The sequence below is a fragment of the Lissotriton helveticus genome, chromosome 1_1 (genome assembly GCF_964261635.1).
Source record: "Lissotriton helveticus chromosome 1_1, aLisHel1.1, whole genome shotgun sequence".
Taxonomy (NCBI): domain Eukaryota; kingdom Metazoa; phylum Chordata; class Amphibia; order Caudata; family Salamandridae; genus Lissotriton; species Lissotriton helveticus.
Window position 1 is genome coordinate 1799284936 of NC_136057.1, and position 17052 is coordinate 1799301987.

Genomic DNA, 17052 nt, shown 5'->3' on the forward strand with positions numbered 1-17052 from the left:
TCTCACTAAAACGAAGGCTCCTGGAATTGTCAGTGTATTTATGTTGCGCTATGTGTCGTTCAAAACCGCTCTTGGCACTGGTAGGTCACAAAATGTTGAAAGAATGAATAGTAAGGGAAGGAGAGATGTGAGAGGTACAGAGGCACAGGTAAAGGAGATAGGAAAGCAAGAGGGTGCGAGGACCCACAGGTCCTAGAAAAATGTACTGGAGAAACTAACATTCAAAACTCTTGAACGGTCTAGTTCTATTGGCTTCTTGAACTACTAAGGCCCAGAAGAGAGAGGACAGCAGGGCATGCTTACTGTTGGGGCATGGGAAGAACTCATGTTTTTTGCCGCCCGCCCCCTTTTGCCGCCCTAGGTGGCCGCCTAGTCTGGCCTAATGGTAGAAACAGCCCTGCCCGTATTTCAGACATATGTGCCTGTGACTAAGTACTCCACTACACTGACAGTATTTCAGATGTATGTGCCTGACATGTGACTGACTCTGGCAGACCCTGTAGTATTTCAGACATATATGTGCCTGTGACTGACTTTTCCCCAGCCCTGAGTGTATTTCAGAGGTGAGTGCCTGACATGTGATTGACTCTGTTCAGACCCTGTCTGAATTTCAGACATATGTGCCTGTGGCTCACTTTTTCCCAGCCCTGACAGTATTTCAGAGGTATGTGCCTGACACATGTGAACGACTCTGTGCAGACCCTGTCTGTATTTCAGACATATGCGCCTGTGACTCTGTTTTCCCCACCCTGACAGTATTTCAGTGGTATGTGCCTGACATGTGATTGACTTTCTCCAGCCCTGCCAGTATTTCAGAAGTGTGTCTGACACACTGTCTCTGACCCAGCCGTGTTAGTGTTTGGGAGGTGTGCGACTGACTCTTACCCAGCCCGGAAGTGTTTGCTTGACAACAACTGACTTTGCCACAGCCCTGACTGTATTTCAGATTTGTGTCCCTGACATGGGTCCGACATTGCCCCAGCCCTGGCAGTATTTCAGAGGTATTTTCCTGGCTTGTGACTGACTCTGTTCCAGGCCTTCCAGTCTTTCTGGGGTGTTCGCCGGCGGTGTGGCGGATTCTTCCAGAGCCCTTCTGGCTTGTTTGGAACTTTCTGAATTTCCTCAGTGGGCCCTCAGTCTCACTTTGCCTCACTTTCAGCAGCCCAGGCCTGGGTCCTTCACATTGGGTGACTGCCCTTACTCAAAGAGCAGAATTCCACCTTTATTTCAACCTCTTACCTGACTAAGAACAAACACCTCACTCGCAGAAAGACCTAGGATGGGATTCAGATGTATTCGCTGTCTGATTAATAAAAGACGCACACCTTTTATGCCTCCAAAACATGCTGAAAGAGGCCCAGTAGATAAGAAAACCCGGGACATAAACAGAGCAAACCTAAGCCAAGAAAACTTTTTTTCTCAAAAAAAAAAAACTATGAATATAGTGCATGTGCCAGGAAAAAAGTCTGCAATGTTTTATTAAGAGCTATCATATCTCTGGCGGAGGGCTTCGAGGCGTCTGTGTTATTTTTCCAGAGCTTCCAGACACAGTGGCGCAGAAATAAAGACATCACAGACACGGGTCACTTTAGTTTAGGAACCATTTTACTTTACGTCTCACATTTTATTTGTCATCTATGTGGAAAGGGCGCGCAAGGGATTTTTAACAGATGGAGTGTCTAGCCATAACAAGCCGAGGGGCGGGGCGGCGGGGCCGAGGTATCGTCAAAGCAAACAGCATATACAGGTCTTAAAACAGGTGTAGAGAAAGCCCTCGTGCCAGGCCTCTAGCTGGACTGAAGCACCCCACAAAGATGGCGGCGCAGTCATGCGCACAGGTGGTCTCTGCACGCGGTGCCTTACTTGCCCACCCTGCGCCCAAAATAGCGCCTGTAGGCGGCGGGGAATCCGTAGCGCAGGGCGAAACGCTCGCAGGGGTCGAAGTCGTCGCAGATTTCCCGCTGGCGTTCCTGGGGGCTCTTGGTCCGTTCGCGGATCCTGCGGAAAGTGGGGGAAGCCAAAAAGGTGTGTAAGAGACGAGGAAGAGGTGCCTTGAAGGCCAAACAACTGAATAATCATGAAGCACTACCCGGCCTCACTCTGGATTTAGGGTATGTGTTTTGAAGATGGGCCTACTTCTTCTTGGGTATTAGGTAGGGTGATCAGATTTTTAAAGCCAAAACCCGGGCCATTTCATAAAAATAGAAGAAGGACTGCAGTTTTACTTCAAGCGAGCGCATAGAAAGACAGCGTTCCTCAGCAGAGAATTACAGAACAGGCAATGGGAGCAAACATAAAATGCAATTTTTAAACCCAGATGCTTGCACGTTAATTAAATTGCTTTCTTGAAACAACTGCTAGCTATCCCTGCTTTGTAAAACATAAAAAACACCTCCCACAGTTTTCAGTCGCCCCTCTCTTAAAACCGGGACAATAGCAACATTTCCTGAAATCTGCTGGGACAGCAGGTGAAAAACCGGGACTGTCCGGGCAAAACCAGGACGCCTGGTCACCCTAGTGTTAGGTAAACTCAGGGCTTTAAGTGGGATGAAAAAACGGAGGGGGTCTCTCAAATAGGCGTGGTCGATGCAATAAAAACTTTAGCTAAAAGTCTGTGCTTACCATAGTGTGCTGCCCCACTGGTATTTTGCTGTTTCTGTCATTGCATCCAGCTATATAATACAAGTAACATTATACCGACAACAAGCCACAACTATTGGCTTTGTCAATGGTCGTTAGTTGCATAACATAAATAAGCAACAACTATGGTTTCGTTATATATAATATTGAAAATGACTCAGGAGTTGTGGGAGAGATTGTGGTGCAAAGGCTAGAGCTGTCCATATTGGAGCTCGGGAAGCAAGCCCCAGCTTCGTCCTCGCTCGACATCCTGTGATCCAAAAAATTAATATGTCATCATGTAATGTAACTAACTGGCGCTCATGTGAAGCGCTCCAATACCATCGGTTTATATAAAACTGCAACAAAAGGCAATTAAATGATAGGACTGTGAGAGAACTATAGAGTCTCAATGAAGTGAGGGCAACAATGGCGAGCCCGATAGGGACGTCTCAGCACCTGCTTTTTAGAGCTGCCGGTGCTGAGCACCTGCAGGATCCGGCCCACTTAAAGCCCTGATAAACTCCATCGTCGCGATAGGAAATAGAGTTCTGCTCACCTCTCGTTCATTCTCGCGTTCTTCCTCTGTTGGGCCATCATGAATGTGTTGGCTTTCCGTGGGCTGATAAAAGGACCTATGCAAATAAAGGAGGAGACAAACAGGGCACAGATATTAGGATTTAAAACCCAAAACATGCCTGAGGTGTGTTGTGACAAAGAACGGGGGTCTGGAACCTGTCTGCTTTTGCAGCACAGTTGAAAAACCATCCTGTTGATCTAGAAGAAACCTCCATCTTTTACTCAACTTCTGCTACAGAGCCTGGGCCTAAACATATATTATACCCCTTCTAAATGTTATCTATCTACCTATCTATCTGTCTGTCTGTCTGTCTGTCTGTCTGACTGTCTGTCTGTCTGTCTGTCTGCGGGCGCTACTGGGTAGTTATAGATAGGGCAACGTTTCCATAGGAAATTGTTTTTTTTTATTTGCTAACAGTGGCGGCTATTCCGCTAAGGCAGTATAACTAAAGGAAAAATAAAACAATAATAATTCTAGGTTATTATAATTAAATGTTTTCCTTGTTACAGTAGCTTTGCAGTGAGGGTGGGGGGTGGGGTGGGCTGCTATGCTGATAGAGCAGGGGAGGGGAGGGGAGGAATGGTTTGCACTCCCTAAGTGCGCATGAATGTTTAGCCGATCGCCTAAGGCGGACCAAACAGCCATGCACACTTTGCATGTTCTCCAGCCAAGCTTCATTACAGAATGGGTGGAGAACATACCCAGGCCCCCAGTCCCTGTCTGAGCATCGAACCACGGAGCTTGAACCAATCACAACACTGCAAACTTCCAGTCTTATGATTAGGGTTGCCAGCTCATTATTTTGATATCCCAGATAGTACCAAAATAAGCATCACCTAAAGCCATATTTTCAGCATTTATCTGTGCATACTTCTAACAGCAAATATAAATAGAAAGCACTTCAGGCTCTTTAAACAACATATAGCTGGCATTTTTCTTTTGGCAACCCTAATTTATATTCCTTTTCATGAAATGCATTCCCATACTACGGCAGTAAATGTAAAATACAAATGCAAGGAATAGGCAGAGTGGGGGCCTAGGGGGCACTGGAACTAGGAAAAAAACATAAGCCTCAGTATCCAATTTACAAAGATATGTAAATATACAAATGGTCCTTAAAGACTTTTGAAAAATATGGGTGTGCCGGAGATAAAACTCAAGACATTGCCCAGCTGGGGCCACAGCAGCTCGAGCAGCCTGGGCTGAGACACACAACAGGGGGCGAAGCCTTTTAGCCCTATGGGCGTAGCGTGCCTTATATGTATGTGTCTGTGCGTGTGTGTCCTTGCCTTACCAGGAAGAACAAGTTGTTTGTTGTTGATTTTCAGATTTGCTTGATGCGTGGAAAAACATGAATTTTCTTCCATTTGGAAACAGAGCAGTCGTTGTTCCAAATGTCCATGCTTATTAGCACACCTCAGAGACAGACCCTGTACAGTATTTCACTTTTCTTCTCCCCTACATTTTAATATGACTTTTCCTGTAACAGTGAGGAGACCAAAGTTGTCCTATAAATGGAGGCCCAAAATGAAAAAAAAGGAGATCAAGCGACGCAGAAGAGAAAGGTACAAGTACTTAGTATCTTTTTTGTTCAGAGAGATGCTTGAATTAGGGGGCATCAGCTTAGGGGATGGGCAAGGTTTGTAATAGTGCGAAAGCATTACTTCTAGGAAGGAGCAGGAGCAGTTTTTACCATCTGAAGTCCTATCAGGAGAAAATAGTGAGGGTGTAATAATTACACCTCAACTCAGAATTCTTGTACAAATTAATTTAACCCTCAGCTTGTATGAGGACGTTACACTTTAATTTCTAATTTGTGCAGCAGAGGATTCTATTTCATTTGGACCACAACCGCTTTTGAAGGTTACACTTTCTTACATACACATTTCACACATCACTTTTAGAGCATTGCCTCACCACCTTTCATCAATCTACTTAAAGCACTGATCAAGTTCTTATACCAGGCAAACGAAAGAGACATCAGAGAGGAGAAACAGTCGAAGTTGGAAGGCAAGAGGAACTTGGAAGGATAAGAGAAGATTTGGAAAAAAGTGGCTAATTGGGTCGGGGTGCCCCCTGCTCTGTGGTGTTTCTGTGCCTGGTTATGAGATATCCATGGCTGGGCAGACCTCTTTTCGTAGAAACTCGCCACCACCCCTCCCACTGCCTTACTCCCTCCTCCAGGGCTTTAAGTAGGATGACAAAACCGTGGGAGGGGGGTCTCTTAAAGGGGCGTGGTCAATGTAATTAAGGACGTGGCTTAAAACACCTAAACTAAAAACCTGTACTTAGCATAGTGTGACGCCCGACTGGTATTTTGCTGTTTTTGTCATTGCACATCCAGATATGATATACCAAGTAACATCATACCTACAAGAAGTCAGGACAATTGGCTTTGTCAATGGTTAGTTGCATAAGGTAAATCAGCAGTAACTATGTCTTGTATACAATATTGAAAAAGCTTCCACTTAAAGCCCTGGTGACACCACAACAATGTTGCTGCTTCTGAGTTTCAAAAAGAGAAGGGAAATCAGAGAGAAAATGACTCTCTTTAAAGGATGTCCCTTCCCCTACAACGCTCACCTGGCATGACATCATGCGGTAACTTCTCCACTAGTGAGAAGGGAGCAGTGTGAGCACGCAGACATGATGTGCCTGCGGTCACTGCAGTCCGGGAAAAAACGCACTGCCCATGCCAGGGCACAAAACAGAGCCCGAGAGGCACCCGTTTTGAAGCCCCCTTTAAAAAACTGCCAGTGTTCAGCACCGTGAGACCTGGCCCACTTAAATCCCTGTCCTCCTCCAGGACTCAAACAGACAGACAAGGCCAAGGTTGACCTAATTGGCCAGTGTCATTGGTCAAAGTCTCTTTCCGATCGCCTGGGTCCCCCAGAATCGGGCGTGCAACACCCATTGGACTCAAAGGGCTTCAGACCCCCCCCCCCCGTCGTGTGTGGCAGCCCAGGATGAGACAGCTTTCCGGGCACACACACAGCCGCACCCTAGCACTTCACAGGTCTTTAAAAGTTAATGAGGCATTGCTGTTGTTTCACTGCTTCTAAGAGCCCCTGCAGCTCCACTCTCCCTAGTGCGTAAAGATTCAGCCCCCCCACCCGAAATTTTTTCTTAGGCCACCCTGAAATTTGGCTCTAGTTGCGCCTCTGCCCATGAATGCACTTGTGCAGGTGACAAATTTAATTTAAGGAAATGCCCAACTTCCTCGATCTGCCCTCTATCTTTTTCAGGAGGAATTGAAGCGAAAGGAATTCTCCTGGAAACGGGACCTATTTCCTGTTTCTGAGTTACTTCTCGTCATCACATTCACATCAGAGAGGGTTTTTGTATTCGGATTAACCTAAGTCAAAAACTACAATGAACAATGGAAACAACTATAGGGACCAGTGTGTACCTTGCAGGTCACGGGTTTGCACATGGGCAGCAAATGTGTAATCAAATAGCCTGATACGCTTTTCTAAATATGTAATGCATAGCTGCTGGCAAACGAAATTGTAGACGTTTTTTAATATTGCTATACAATATGACAGAGGCCTACGCCCATTCAATGCATTACAAGGTTCTACACAACGACTCCATGATAGGGGGAGTCACCTGGCTTAATCACGTCCCTAGAGTGACCCCTCCCCCTTGTAAACGTCATGCGAGGAAGGTGAGAGGCCGCACACAGTAGCAGTTACTGACAGCATTCCCAACAAGAGAGAGAGGACTCAGTTCGAGGTGCAATCGGCTGTCGTCATCTACTTTCACGGTTGATTCTTACTATGTTGAATTAGTTACTATTACTAATTGTGGTTCTATATTACCAATATTATTACAGCTGTTCTATTACATTTATCTATATCCTTATACACGAGTATGTCCATTTCAGTAAGATACTTATGTATTTCACCTACACTGGTTTCATTGTCGGTGATTCCTTTGTTTACCGTAGGATCAATCAATCATAGCATTTGTAAAGTGCACTACATACCTGTGAGGGTCTCAAGGCGCTGGGGGTTGGGGGGGTTCCAACGGTAAGAAGAGCCAGGTCTTGAGGAGTCTCCTGAAGGTGAGGAGGTCTTCGGTCTGACGCAGGAGGATGGGGAGGGTGTTCCAGGTCTTGGCGGAGAGGTGGTAGAATGATCCGCTGCCGGCGGTCACTCTTTGATGCGGGGGAGAATGGTGAGGGCGTGGTTTCCTAAGCGGAGCTGGTGTGTGGGGGTGTAGAGGCTGAGTCGGCTGTTGAGGTATGCTGGTCTGGTGTTGTGGAGAGCCTTGTGTGTGTGGGTGAGGAGCTTGAAGGTTATCATCTTGTTGATGGGGAGCTAGTGCAGGTCTTTTAGGTGGGGTGTGATGTGGCTGCGGCGAGGTATGTCGAGAATCAGGCATGCGGAGGCGTTCTGGATGCGTTGGAGCCGTTTCAGGAGTTTGTCTACTGCTGACCAGGGCCTGGGTGACCGTCATTCTAGTTTCGAGGGAGACCCACTTGAAGATCCCGCAGAGCATGCGGAAGGTGTTGAAGCAGGAGGAGGAGACGGTGTTGACCTGCTTCGTCATGGAGAGAGTGGAGTCGAGGATGACCCCTAGGTTGCATGCGTGTTCGGTGGATGTAGGGGGTGCTCCTAGTGCAGTCGGCCACCAGGAGTCGTCCCAGGCCGAGGGGGTGGGTCCGAGGATGAGGACCACAGTCTTGTCCGAGTTCAGCTTCAGTCGCCTGTTTCTCATCCAGTTGGCGACGGCCTTCATTCAGTCGTGGAGGTTGGTCTTGGTGGTGTGGGGGTCTTTGGTGAGGGAGAGGATCAGCTGGGAGTCGTCGGCGTAGGAGATGATGTTAAGGTCATGCCGTCGTGCGACGTGGGCGAGCGGTGCCATGTAGACGTTGAACAACGCTGGGCTGAGGGATGAGCCTTGGGGTACGCCGCAAATGATCTTGGTGGCTTCGGAGCGGAAGGGGGGGAAGCGGACGCTCTGTGTTCGGCCGGAGAGGAAGTAGGTGGTCCAGTCCAGGGCCTTCACTTGGATTCCGGCGTCATGGAGGCGTGTTCGTAGTGTGCGGTGTCAGACCGTGTCGAAAGCGGCAGACAGGTCTAAGAGGATGAGGACCGCAGTTTCTCAGTTGTCAAGCAGGGCCCTGATGTCGTCGGTGGCAGCAATGAGGGCAGTTTCGGTGCTGTGGTTGCTGCGGAACCCGGACTGGTACGGGTCCAGGATGCTGTTCTCTTCGAGAAAGCTGGTCAGTTGTTTGTTGACGGCCTTTTCGATGACCTTCGCAGGGAACGGGAGCAGGGAGATGGGCAGGAAGTTCTTGAGGTCCTTGGGGTCCGCCTTGGGTTTGTGAGTAAGGCATTGATCTCTGTGTGCTTCCAGCTCTCCAGGAACGTCGCTGTCTCGAACGAGATGTTGATGGTTTTCCGGAGATTGGGTGCGATGGTGCTGCTGGCTTTGTTGAAGATGTGGTGCGGGCAGGGGTCGTCCGGGGATCCGGAGTTGATGGTGTTCATGATCTTGATGGTGTCCTCGTCATTGATGTTGGTCCAGGTGAGCAGGCGGTTGGTGCGGGAGGTGGTCGTGGGAGCGGGGGTCTCAGCGGTTGCCGGGGTGGTGACGGTGTTGAAGCTAAGGATCTGTGCTGTCTCTTAGAGCCTTCTTCCTATGATTTTAACAAGGGGCCTGGAAATCCCTCGGATGACTTCCAAGGTGCTAGAAGACACAGCTCCTCGCACTGGGCCCAAAGATCCAACTCAGACTTAATTGTTTCAGAGTCAGAGGGCAGCTGAGCTAATAACTGACTGGTGTAGTTTTGACACCAATTTATAATTAAAAGTTATTGCCCTCTGCAGAGGGTATAAACACATATTAATTACCTGTCCTGCAATTGTGGCTCAGAGCCGTAGACGAGAGCACATAATCAGGGCACAAGTCCTAAAAAAAGAAGTGGGAGACGATGTCACCGGAAGTGACGTCACGACAGGAAGTGACGTCACGAAAGGCGTGTAACCTCGGTCTTTCTAGTGTTTGTCTATTCGTGCCCATGTCTCATTTCCTTGTAGTCTGTGTCTCCCTACTCCAATTTTTGTTGTTCTTTGCCTCTGTGTTTTCTTGTCCTTGTGCTCATGCCTCCAGATCCTGGAGACCTGAGTCCCTGATTTGGTGTCCATGTGCCAACTCAAGACAAAGGGCTTGCTTTCAGGAATGCCCTTTGAACTCAGGAAGAACATGTGTAGCCTGCATACAGGGATCGGGGTAGGATTGGGATTCAAAATCGGCTCGGGCACGCTAAAAAAAAGTGGCCAAGATTTGCATATTGCCTTTCCGCAAAACACTGCTTTGGCAACATTTTATTAATAAAAGGGGGTGGGGTTTTTTGAAAAAGTGCATGGATTAGTGTAAACTGGTGAAACACACATGAAAACAAGTGAGGCCACTTTTGCTCAGGCCCCCTGCCCTCGCTCAACATGCATTAATGGGCCGGTCCAGCGAGAGAAAGGGAGTGACACCTCTACCGTTGATAAAAGGGAGGCAATGAACGCCATCTACCTCTAGAAAGGCCACTGAGGCACCCACTGGGCCGCTGGAAGCATCGAACAATGTAGAAACTGCCCAAATCTGCCCCCCAGGCTGCCCAAAAAAGTAGCCCACAGCTGGAATTCGGATACCTGCCCCTCAGGCATTGCCCGAGGGCCTGCGTTACCAATCCGACGCTGACAGTGATGATTGTACTTCTGAATCTTGACACCAACAACATTGAGTTAGAAGAATATCAAGGAAAAAATAATGATGGACAACATATCAAAAGATAAGTGCATATTGGGCGGTATACATTTACCATTCCTAACTCCACATCTACTTATCTTGAAGATTTATCTGTCGCTCAGGTATAGAGTTAGATAAAGAAAATAATTACCAGTCGATATTTTTTCCTATTTTTTCTCAATATTCTGTCTCACCAATAATGTGGGTTCAATATTCAGGGTGCACATCTACAGGGACACTGCTGGCTATTGGGAGATAGTACATTTAGACAAACTAATTCTAACCTGCTAGCTGCACCTGAAGAATGAATTTTGTGACAACATTGCCACCTTGTGAGGTAGGAGAAAACAATCACCTTTTACCTAAAAAACCCATTGTTCAGTTCAATCAGTAACTCTACTAAACAAGTCAGGGGCATATTATCAAAGAAGAGCGATAAACATCGCAAAGCGCACTTAGCGGGTTTCTGTTTCTCTTCATCTATCGCTGAATTACATCGCCGTGTTAGTGGCGTATTATCAACGTTATGCGAACAGGCAATGTAATTCCAGCGATAGATGGTGAGAAACAGAAATATCGCCTGAAATCCAGTGATGATTATGGAAATCCTTGCTGATAGGGGAGTGTGGTCGTAACATGGCGATCCACCTCCCATTATCAGCATAGCTAAATAAAAGAAAAAACAGACTTTAACTTCATGCGATAACCGCGGTTAAGGTGGTTTGTTTTATCGCTGGGGACGCATTGTTAACAGTGCGAAGTTGTGTTTGCCATGTAAATTATGCAGACATTGTTAGGAGCGCCCACTTTGCATGTCATTAGCGATAATAATTGCTGACATGCAAAATGGAGAAAAAACAGCTACTAAATCAAGGAAACACGAGTTAGCGTGTCCTTGATAATAGTGCGATATTTAAATCGCCACTTTTCGGCCGAAATTGGCCGCTAAACCGATGAAAATGGGTTTGATAATATGCCCCTCAATTCGCAAGCCATTCCAAAAAGAAGTAAGCATTGGCCAAGCCAATATATCTTGCCTTGTCAAGATGGTGAAATTGTTGTTTCTTTGAATGCAAGCATATACCATAAAAGTGAAAATAACAGCCTAAAGCGGCGCCCATTTGCTTACGATAAACATTTTGAGTAAAAAAGTAAACAGTGCATATAATTTAAATAAAATGTTTAGATGCTTCATACCAGGCATAGGTACTTAGAATAGATATTAAAACTATGAATTTGAATTGATATTGAAATTAAAATTCATGATGCAAAGAAAAGGTTCTATTGGTTTTGAATTACTTTATCACACGACACTGCTTAAACACCCAAGGATGACAAAAAGAAAAAAACACTGGCAAAGTAAAGCACTGGCCCTTTGTAGCTGGTGCAGTGGCACTGTGGCTCCAGAGTTTATTGGGCCCACTGCACCCTAATTATGGTTGTCTTTTACTACTGAAGCAGTGGTGACAGGATCTCAATGTCTTTGCTTGCAGTAAGGTCCATAGCACCCTTTCAGGGTCACTGTCTCTCTATGTCAGACTTAAAGCCAGCTTTGTCAATGCAATTAGGTCTTGCTTTGGCTGGCAAGTCTAGGATTTGGTAACGTCTATGAATGTTTTGAAAACAGCACAAGAGAGCTACTTTTTAGGGCTCGACCTCTGCAATGCGCTTGCGCATTCAGAGATCGAGCCATATAGCAGCTTAACCAGAGTTTAACTAAACTGGCGATTTGATGCTGTGCCCGTGCGCTTTTTAGGTCAATGCGCAAGCGCATTGACCTAAAAAGCGCGTGCACATCGAAGCCAGCCATCTGTTCCCCAGCAGCAGCTCTTCAAAGGTATCCGCTCCGCCCCCCTGCTGCATCAAAGGCTTTCATTTCGCGGCCGCGTTTTTTTTACTTTCATTTCGCAGCCGCAAGCCTTTCCTGCCGAGCGTTTACATTTTATTTTTTTCTGCACCAGTAGGTTTATTATAAAGGCTCGCATAAATGAAGTGACCCACTGTTCGTAATATGGCCTAATTAATAAACGTGCTCCAAGGTCCTTTCAATAAAGCACAGATGCATGCATGTCTGTACAGAGGCCACATTACATGGGCATAGAAGTCCGCTTTTAACTTCAGCACTGTCCTTGGGAAAACATAGCATTTCTATTACTAGGTACACTCTAAATAGGAGCAATAAATCTTTTCTTCTAAAGACCCGGTGCAAATATGGCTGCCTTCTTATCCAGCTTTTAACGGTAATGTCCGCCGTCTTAGTTTTTGTAGCTGATTAAGTGCCTGTTCCTATTAGGCAAGGGAGTAAAGCATGTCTTCAAATTACTTCTTGTGTAAGAAGATATTTTTTTAGATGGCTGCACACTACGTCACGCCCCATCTTTACAAATTACATCTAAGTATTTTATCCAAGGAATGCCACAAGCAGTTTCCGTGTTTGGCATTTCACCAAGGACGTTGTGGTAAGTTTGGACTGTGATTTATACCAAACTGAAAATCATAATCTTTGGAGTGCACATTTGATCCTGTCGTCCAGGAAGTGGACCCCAGCCTCTTGCTAGACAACACAATTTGAGCTTGATTGAGGTGTTGCCAACATTCGGAGCAAAAACCTTTTCTCTGTTTTGGGAGTGTCCCACCAAAATCTAATGTTACAGCAGTTGTCTTTGCAACATATATTTTGAGCTTAGGTACATATTCCACACCCTACATTCTGGCAAGGTTCCAGTAAACCACCATTCACTATGGCCAGATTGGTAGCTATTTGGACCGATAATACCGTCAGTTCAAGTTTGCATTACAGGTAACCACCAAATCACCGAACGACCCACCACACAGCTCCACCGATGCACCCACCACACAGCTCTACTGATGCAGCCACCACACAACTCCACCGACACAGCTCCAACGATGCACCCACCACCCAGCTCCACCGATGCACCCACCACATAGCTCCACCGATGCACCCACCGCACAGCTCCACCGATGCACCCACCACACAGCTCCACCTACACAGCTCTACCGATGCAGCCACCACACAGCTCCACCGACACAGCTCCACCGATGCACCCACCACCCAGCTCCACCGACACAGCTCCACCGATGCACCCACCACACAGCTCCACCGATGCACCCACCGCACAGCTCCACCGAGGCACCCACCATACAGCTCCACCAAGGCACCCACCACACAGCTCCACCGATGCAGCCAACACACAGCTCCACCAATGCACCCACCACACAGCTCCACCGATGCACCCACCACACAGCTCCACCTACACAGCTCCACCGATGCACCCACCACACAGCTCCACCGATGCACCCACCGCACAGCTCCACCGAGGCCCCCACCACACAGCTCCACCGAACGACCCACCACACAGCTCCACCGATGCACTGTAACAAACTCTGTAGTCAGATACCAGGACACCGATGCACCCACCACACACCTCCACCGATGCACCCACCACACAGCTCCACCGAGGCACCCACCATACAGCTCCACCAAGGCACCCACCACACAGCTCCACCGATGCAGCCACCATACAGCTCCACCAATGCACCCACCACACAGCTCCACCGATGCACCCACCACACAGCTCCACCTACACAGCTCCACTGATGCACCCACCACACAGCTCCACCTACACAGCTCTACCGATGCAGCCACCACACAGCTCCACCGACACAGCTCCACCGATGCACCCACCACCTAGCTCCACCGACACAGCTCCACCGATGCACCCACCACACAGCTCCACCGATGCACCCACCACACAGCTCCACCGAGGCACCCACCATACAGCTCCACCAAGGCACCCACCACACAGCTCCACCGATGCAGCCAACACACAGCTCCACCAATGCACCCACCACACAGCTCCACCGATGCACCCACCACACAGCTCCACCTACACAGCTCCACCGATGCACCCACCACACAGCTCCACCGATGCACCCACCGCACAGCTCCACCGAGGCCCCCACCACACAGCTACACCGAACGACCCACCACACAGCTACACCGAACGACCCACCACACAGCTCCACCGATGCACCGTAACGAACTCTGTAGTCAGATACCAGGACACCGATGCACACACCACACAGCTCCACTGATGCACCCACCACACAGCTCCACCGATGCACCCACCACACAGCTCCACCGATGCACCCACCACACAGCTCCACCAAGGCACCTACCACACAGCTCCACCGAACGACCGACCACACAGCTCCTCCGATGCACCCACCACACAGCTCTATCGATGCAGCCACCACACAGCTCCACCGACACAGCTCCACCGATGCACCCACCACCCAGCTCCACCGATGCACCCACCACACAGCTCCACCAACACAGCTCCACCGATGCACCCACCACACAGCTCCACCGATGCACCCACCACACAGCTCCACCGAGACACCCACCATACAGCTCCACCAAGGCACCCACCACACAGCTCCACCGATGCAGCCACCACACAGTTGAACAGATGCACCCACCACACAGCTCCACCTACACAGTTCCACCGATGCACCCACCACACAGCTCCACCGATGCACCTACCACCTAGCTCCACTGATGCACCCAGCACACAGCTCCACTGACACAGCTCCACCGATGCACCCACCACACAGCTCCACCGATGCTCCAACTAAGCTCCACCAATGCACCCACCACACAGCTCCACCGATGAACCCACTAAGCTCCACCGATGCACCCACCACACAGCTCCACCGATGCACCCACCACACAGCTCCACCAATGCACCCACCACACAACTCCACCAATGCACCCACCACACAGCTCCACCTACACAGCTCCACCGATGCACCCACCACACAGCTCCAACAACGCACCCACCACACAACTCCACCAATGCACCCACCACACAGCTCCACCGACACAGCTCCACCGATGCACCCACCACCCAGCTCCACCAATGCACCCACCACCCAGCTCCACCGATGCACCCACCACACAGCTCCACCTGCACAGCTCCACCGAGGCACCCACCATACAGCTCCACCAAGGCACCCACCACACAGCTCCACCGATGCACCCACCACACAGCTCCACCGAGGCACCCACCACCCAGCTCCACCGATGCACCCAGCTCCACCGACACAGCTCCACCGATGCACCCACCACACAGCTCCACCGATACACCCACCACACAGCTCCACCGATGCAGCCACCACACAGCTCCACCGATGCAGCCACCACACAGCTCCACTGACACAGCTCCACCAATGCACCCACCACCCAGCTCCACCGATGCACCCACCACCCAGCTCCACCGATGCACCCACCACACAGCTCCACCTACACAGTTCCACCGATGCACCCACCACACAGCTCCACCGATGCACCCACCACCCAGCTCCAACGATGCACCCAGCACACAGCTCCACCGACACAGCTCCACCGATGCACCCACCACGCAGCTCCACCGAGGCACCCACCATACAGCTCCACCAAGGCACCCACCACACAGCTCCACCGATGCACCCACCACACAGCTCCACCGAGGCACCCACCACCCAGCTCCACCGATGCACCCACCACCCAGCTCCACCGACACAGCTCCACCGATGCACCCACCACACAGCTCCACCGATGCACCCACCACACAGCTCCACCGATGCACCCACCATCCAGCTCCACCAAGGCACCCACCACACAGCTCCACCGATGCACCCACCACACAGCTCCACCGAGGCACCCACCACACAGCTCCACAGATGCACCCACCACACAGCTCCACCGAAGCACCCACCACACAGCTCCACCGATGCACCCACCACACAGCTCCACAGATGCACCCACCACCCAGCTCCACCGATGCACCCACCACACAGCTCTGCCAAGGCACCCACCACACAGCTCCACCGATGCACCCACCACACAGCTCCACCGATGCTCCAACTAAGCTCCACCAATGCACCCACCACACAGCTCCACCAATGCATCCACTAAGCTCCACCGATGCACCCACCACACAGCTTCACCGATGCACCCACCACAGAGCTCCACCGAGGCACCCACCACACAGCTCCACCGATGCACCCACCACACAGCTCCACCAATGCACCCACCACACAGCTCCACCCACACAGCTCCACCGATGCACCCACCACACAGCTCCACCGAGGCACCCACCTCACAGCTCCACCGATGCAGCCACCACACAGCTCCACCGATGCACTCACCACCAAGCTCCACCGATGCACCCACCACCCAGCTCCACCGACAAAGCTCCACCGATGCACCCACCACACAGCTCCACCGATGCACCCACCACACAGCTCCACCGAGGCACCCACCATACAGCTCCACCGAGGCACCCACCATACAGCTCCACCTATGCACCCACCACACAGCTCCACTGATGCACCCACCACACAGCTCCACCGAGGCACCCACCAAACAGCTCCACCGAGGCACCCACCACACAGCTCCACAGATGCACCCACCACACAGCTCCACAGATGCACCCACCACACAGCTCCACCGAAGCACCCACCACACAGCTCCACCGATGCACCCCCCACACAGCTCCACAGATGCACCCACCACCCAGCTCCACCGATGCACCCACCACACAGCTCCGCCGAGGCACCCATCATACAGCTCCACTGATGCACCCACCACCCAGCTCCACCGATGCACCCACCACACAGCTCCGCCGAGGCACCCACCACACAGCTCCACCGATGCACCCACCACACAGCTCCACCGATGCTCCAACTAAGCTCCACCAATGCACCCACCACACAGCTCCACCAATGCACCCACTAAGCTCCACCGATGCACCCACCACACAGCTTCACCGATGCACCCACCACAGAGCTCCACCGAGGCACCCACCACACAGCTCCACCGAGGCACCCACCACACAGATCCACCGATGCACCCACCACACAGCTCGACCTACACAGCTCCACCAATGCAACCACCACACAGCTCCACCGATGCACCCACCACACAGATCCACCGAGGCACCCACCACACAGCTCCACCGATGCAGCCACCCCACAGCTCCACCACACAGCTCCACCGACACAGCTCCACCGATGCACCCACCACCCAGCTCCACCGA

The 17052-nt window shown here is 50.5% G+C and overlaps 1 protein-coding gene across 1 annotated transcript in view; it reads right to left on the reverse strand.

Moving 5' to 3' along the window:
- Positions 1–1587: 1587 nt before the first annotated feature.
- Positions 1588–17052, reverse strand: part of MGP (matrix Gla protein) — a 35574-nt gene continuing 20109 nt past the window's right edge. The window contains exons 4-5 of the mRNA XM_078659200.1: positions 3179–3254; positions 1588–1998 (exon numbers count right to left, since the gene is read on the reverse strand). Coding sequence (XP_078515326.1) covers positions 1860–1998; positions 3179–3254 — 215 coding nt within the window. The 3' untranslated portion in view covers positions 1588–1859. The remainder of the gene's footprint in view (positions 1999–3178; positions 3255–17052) is intronic.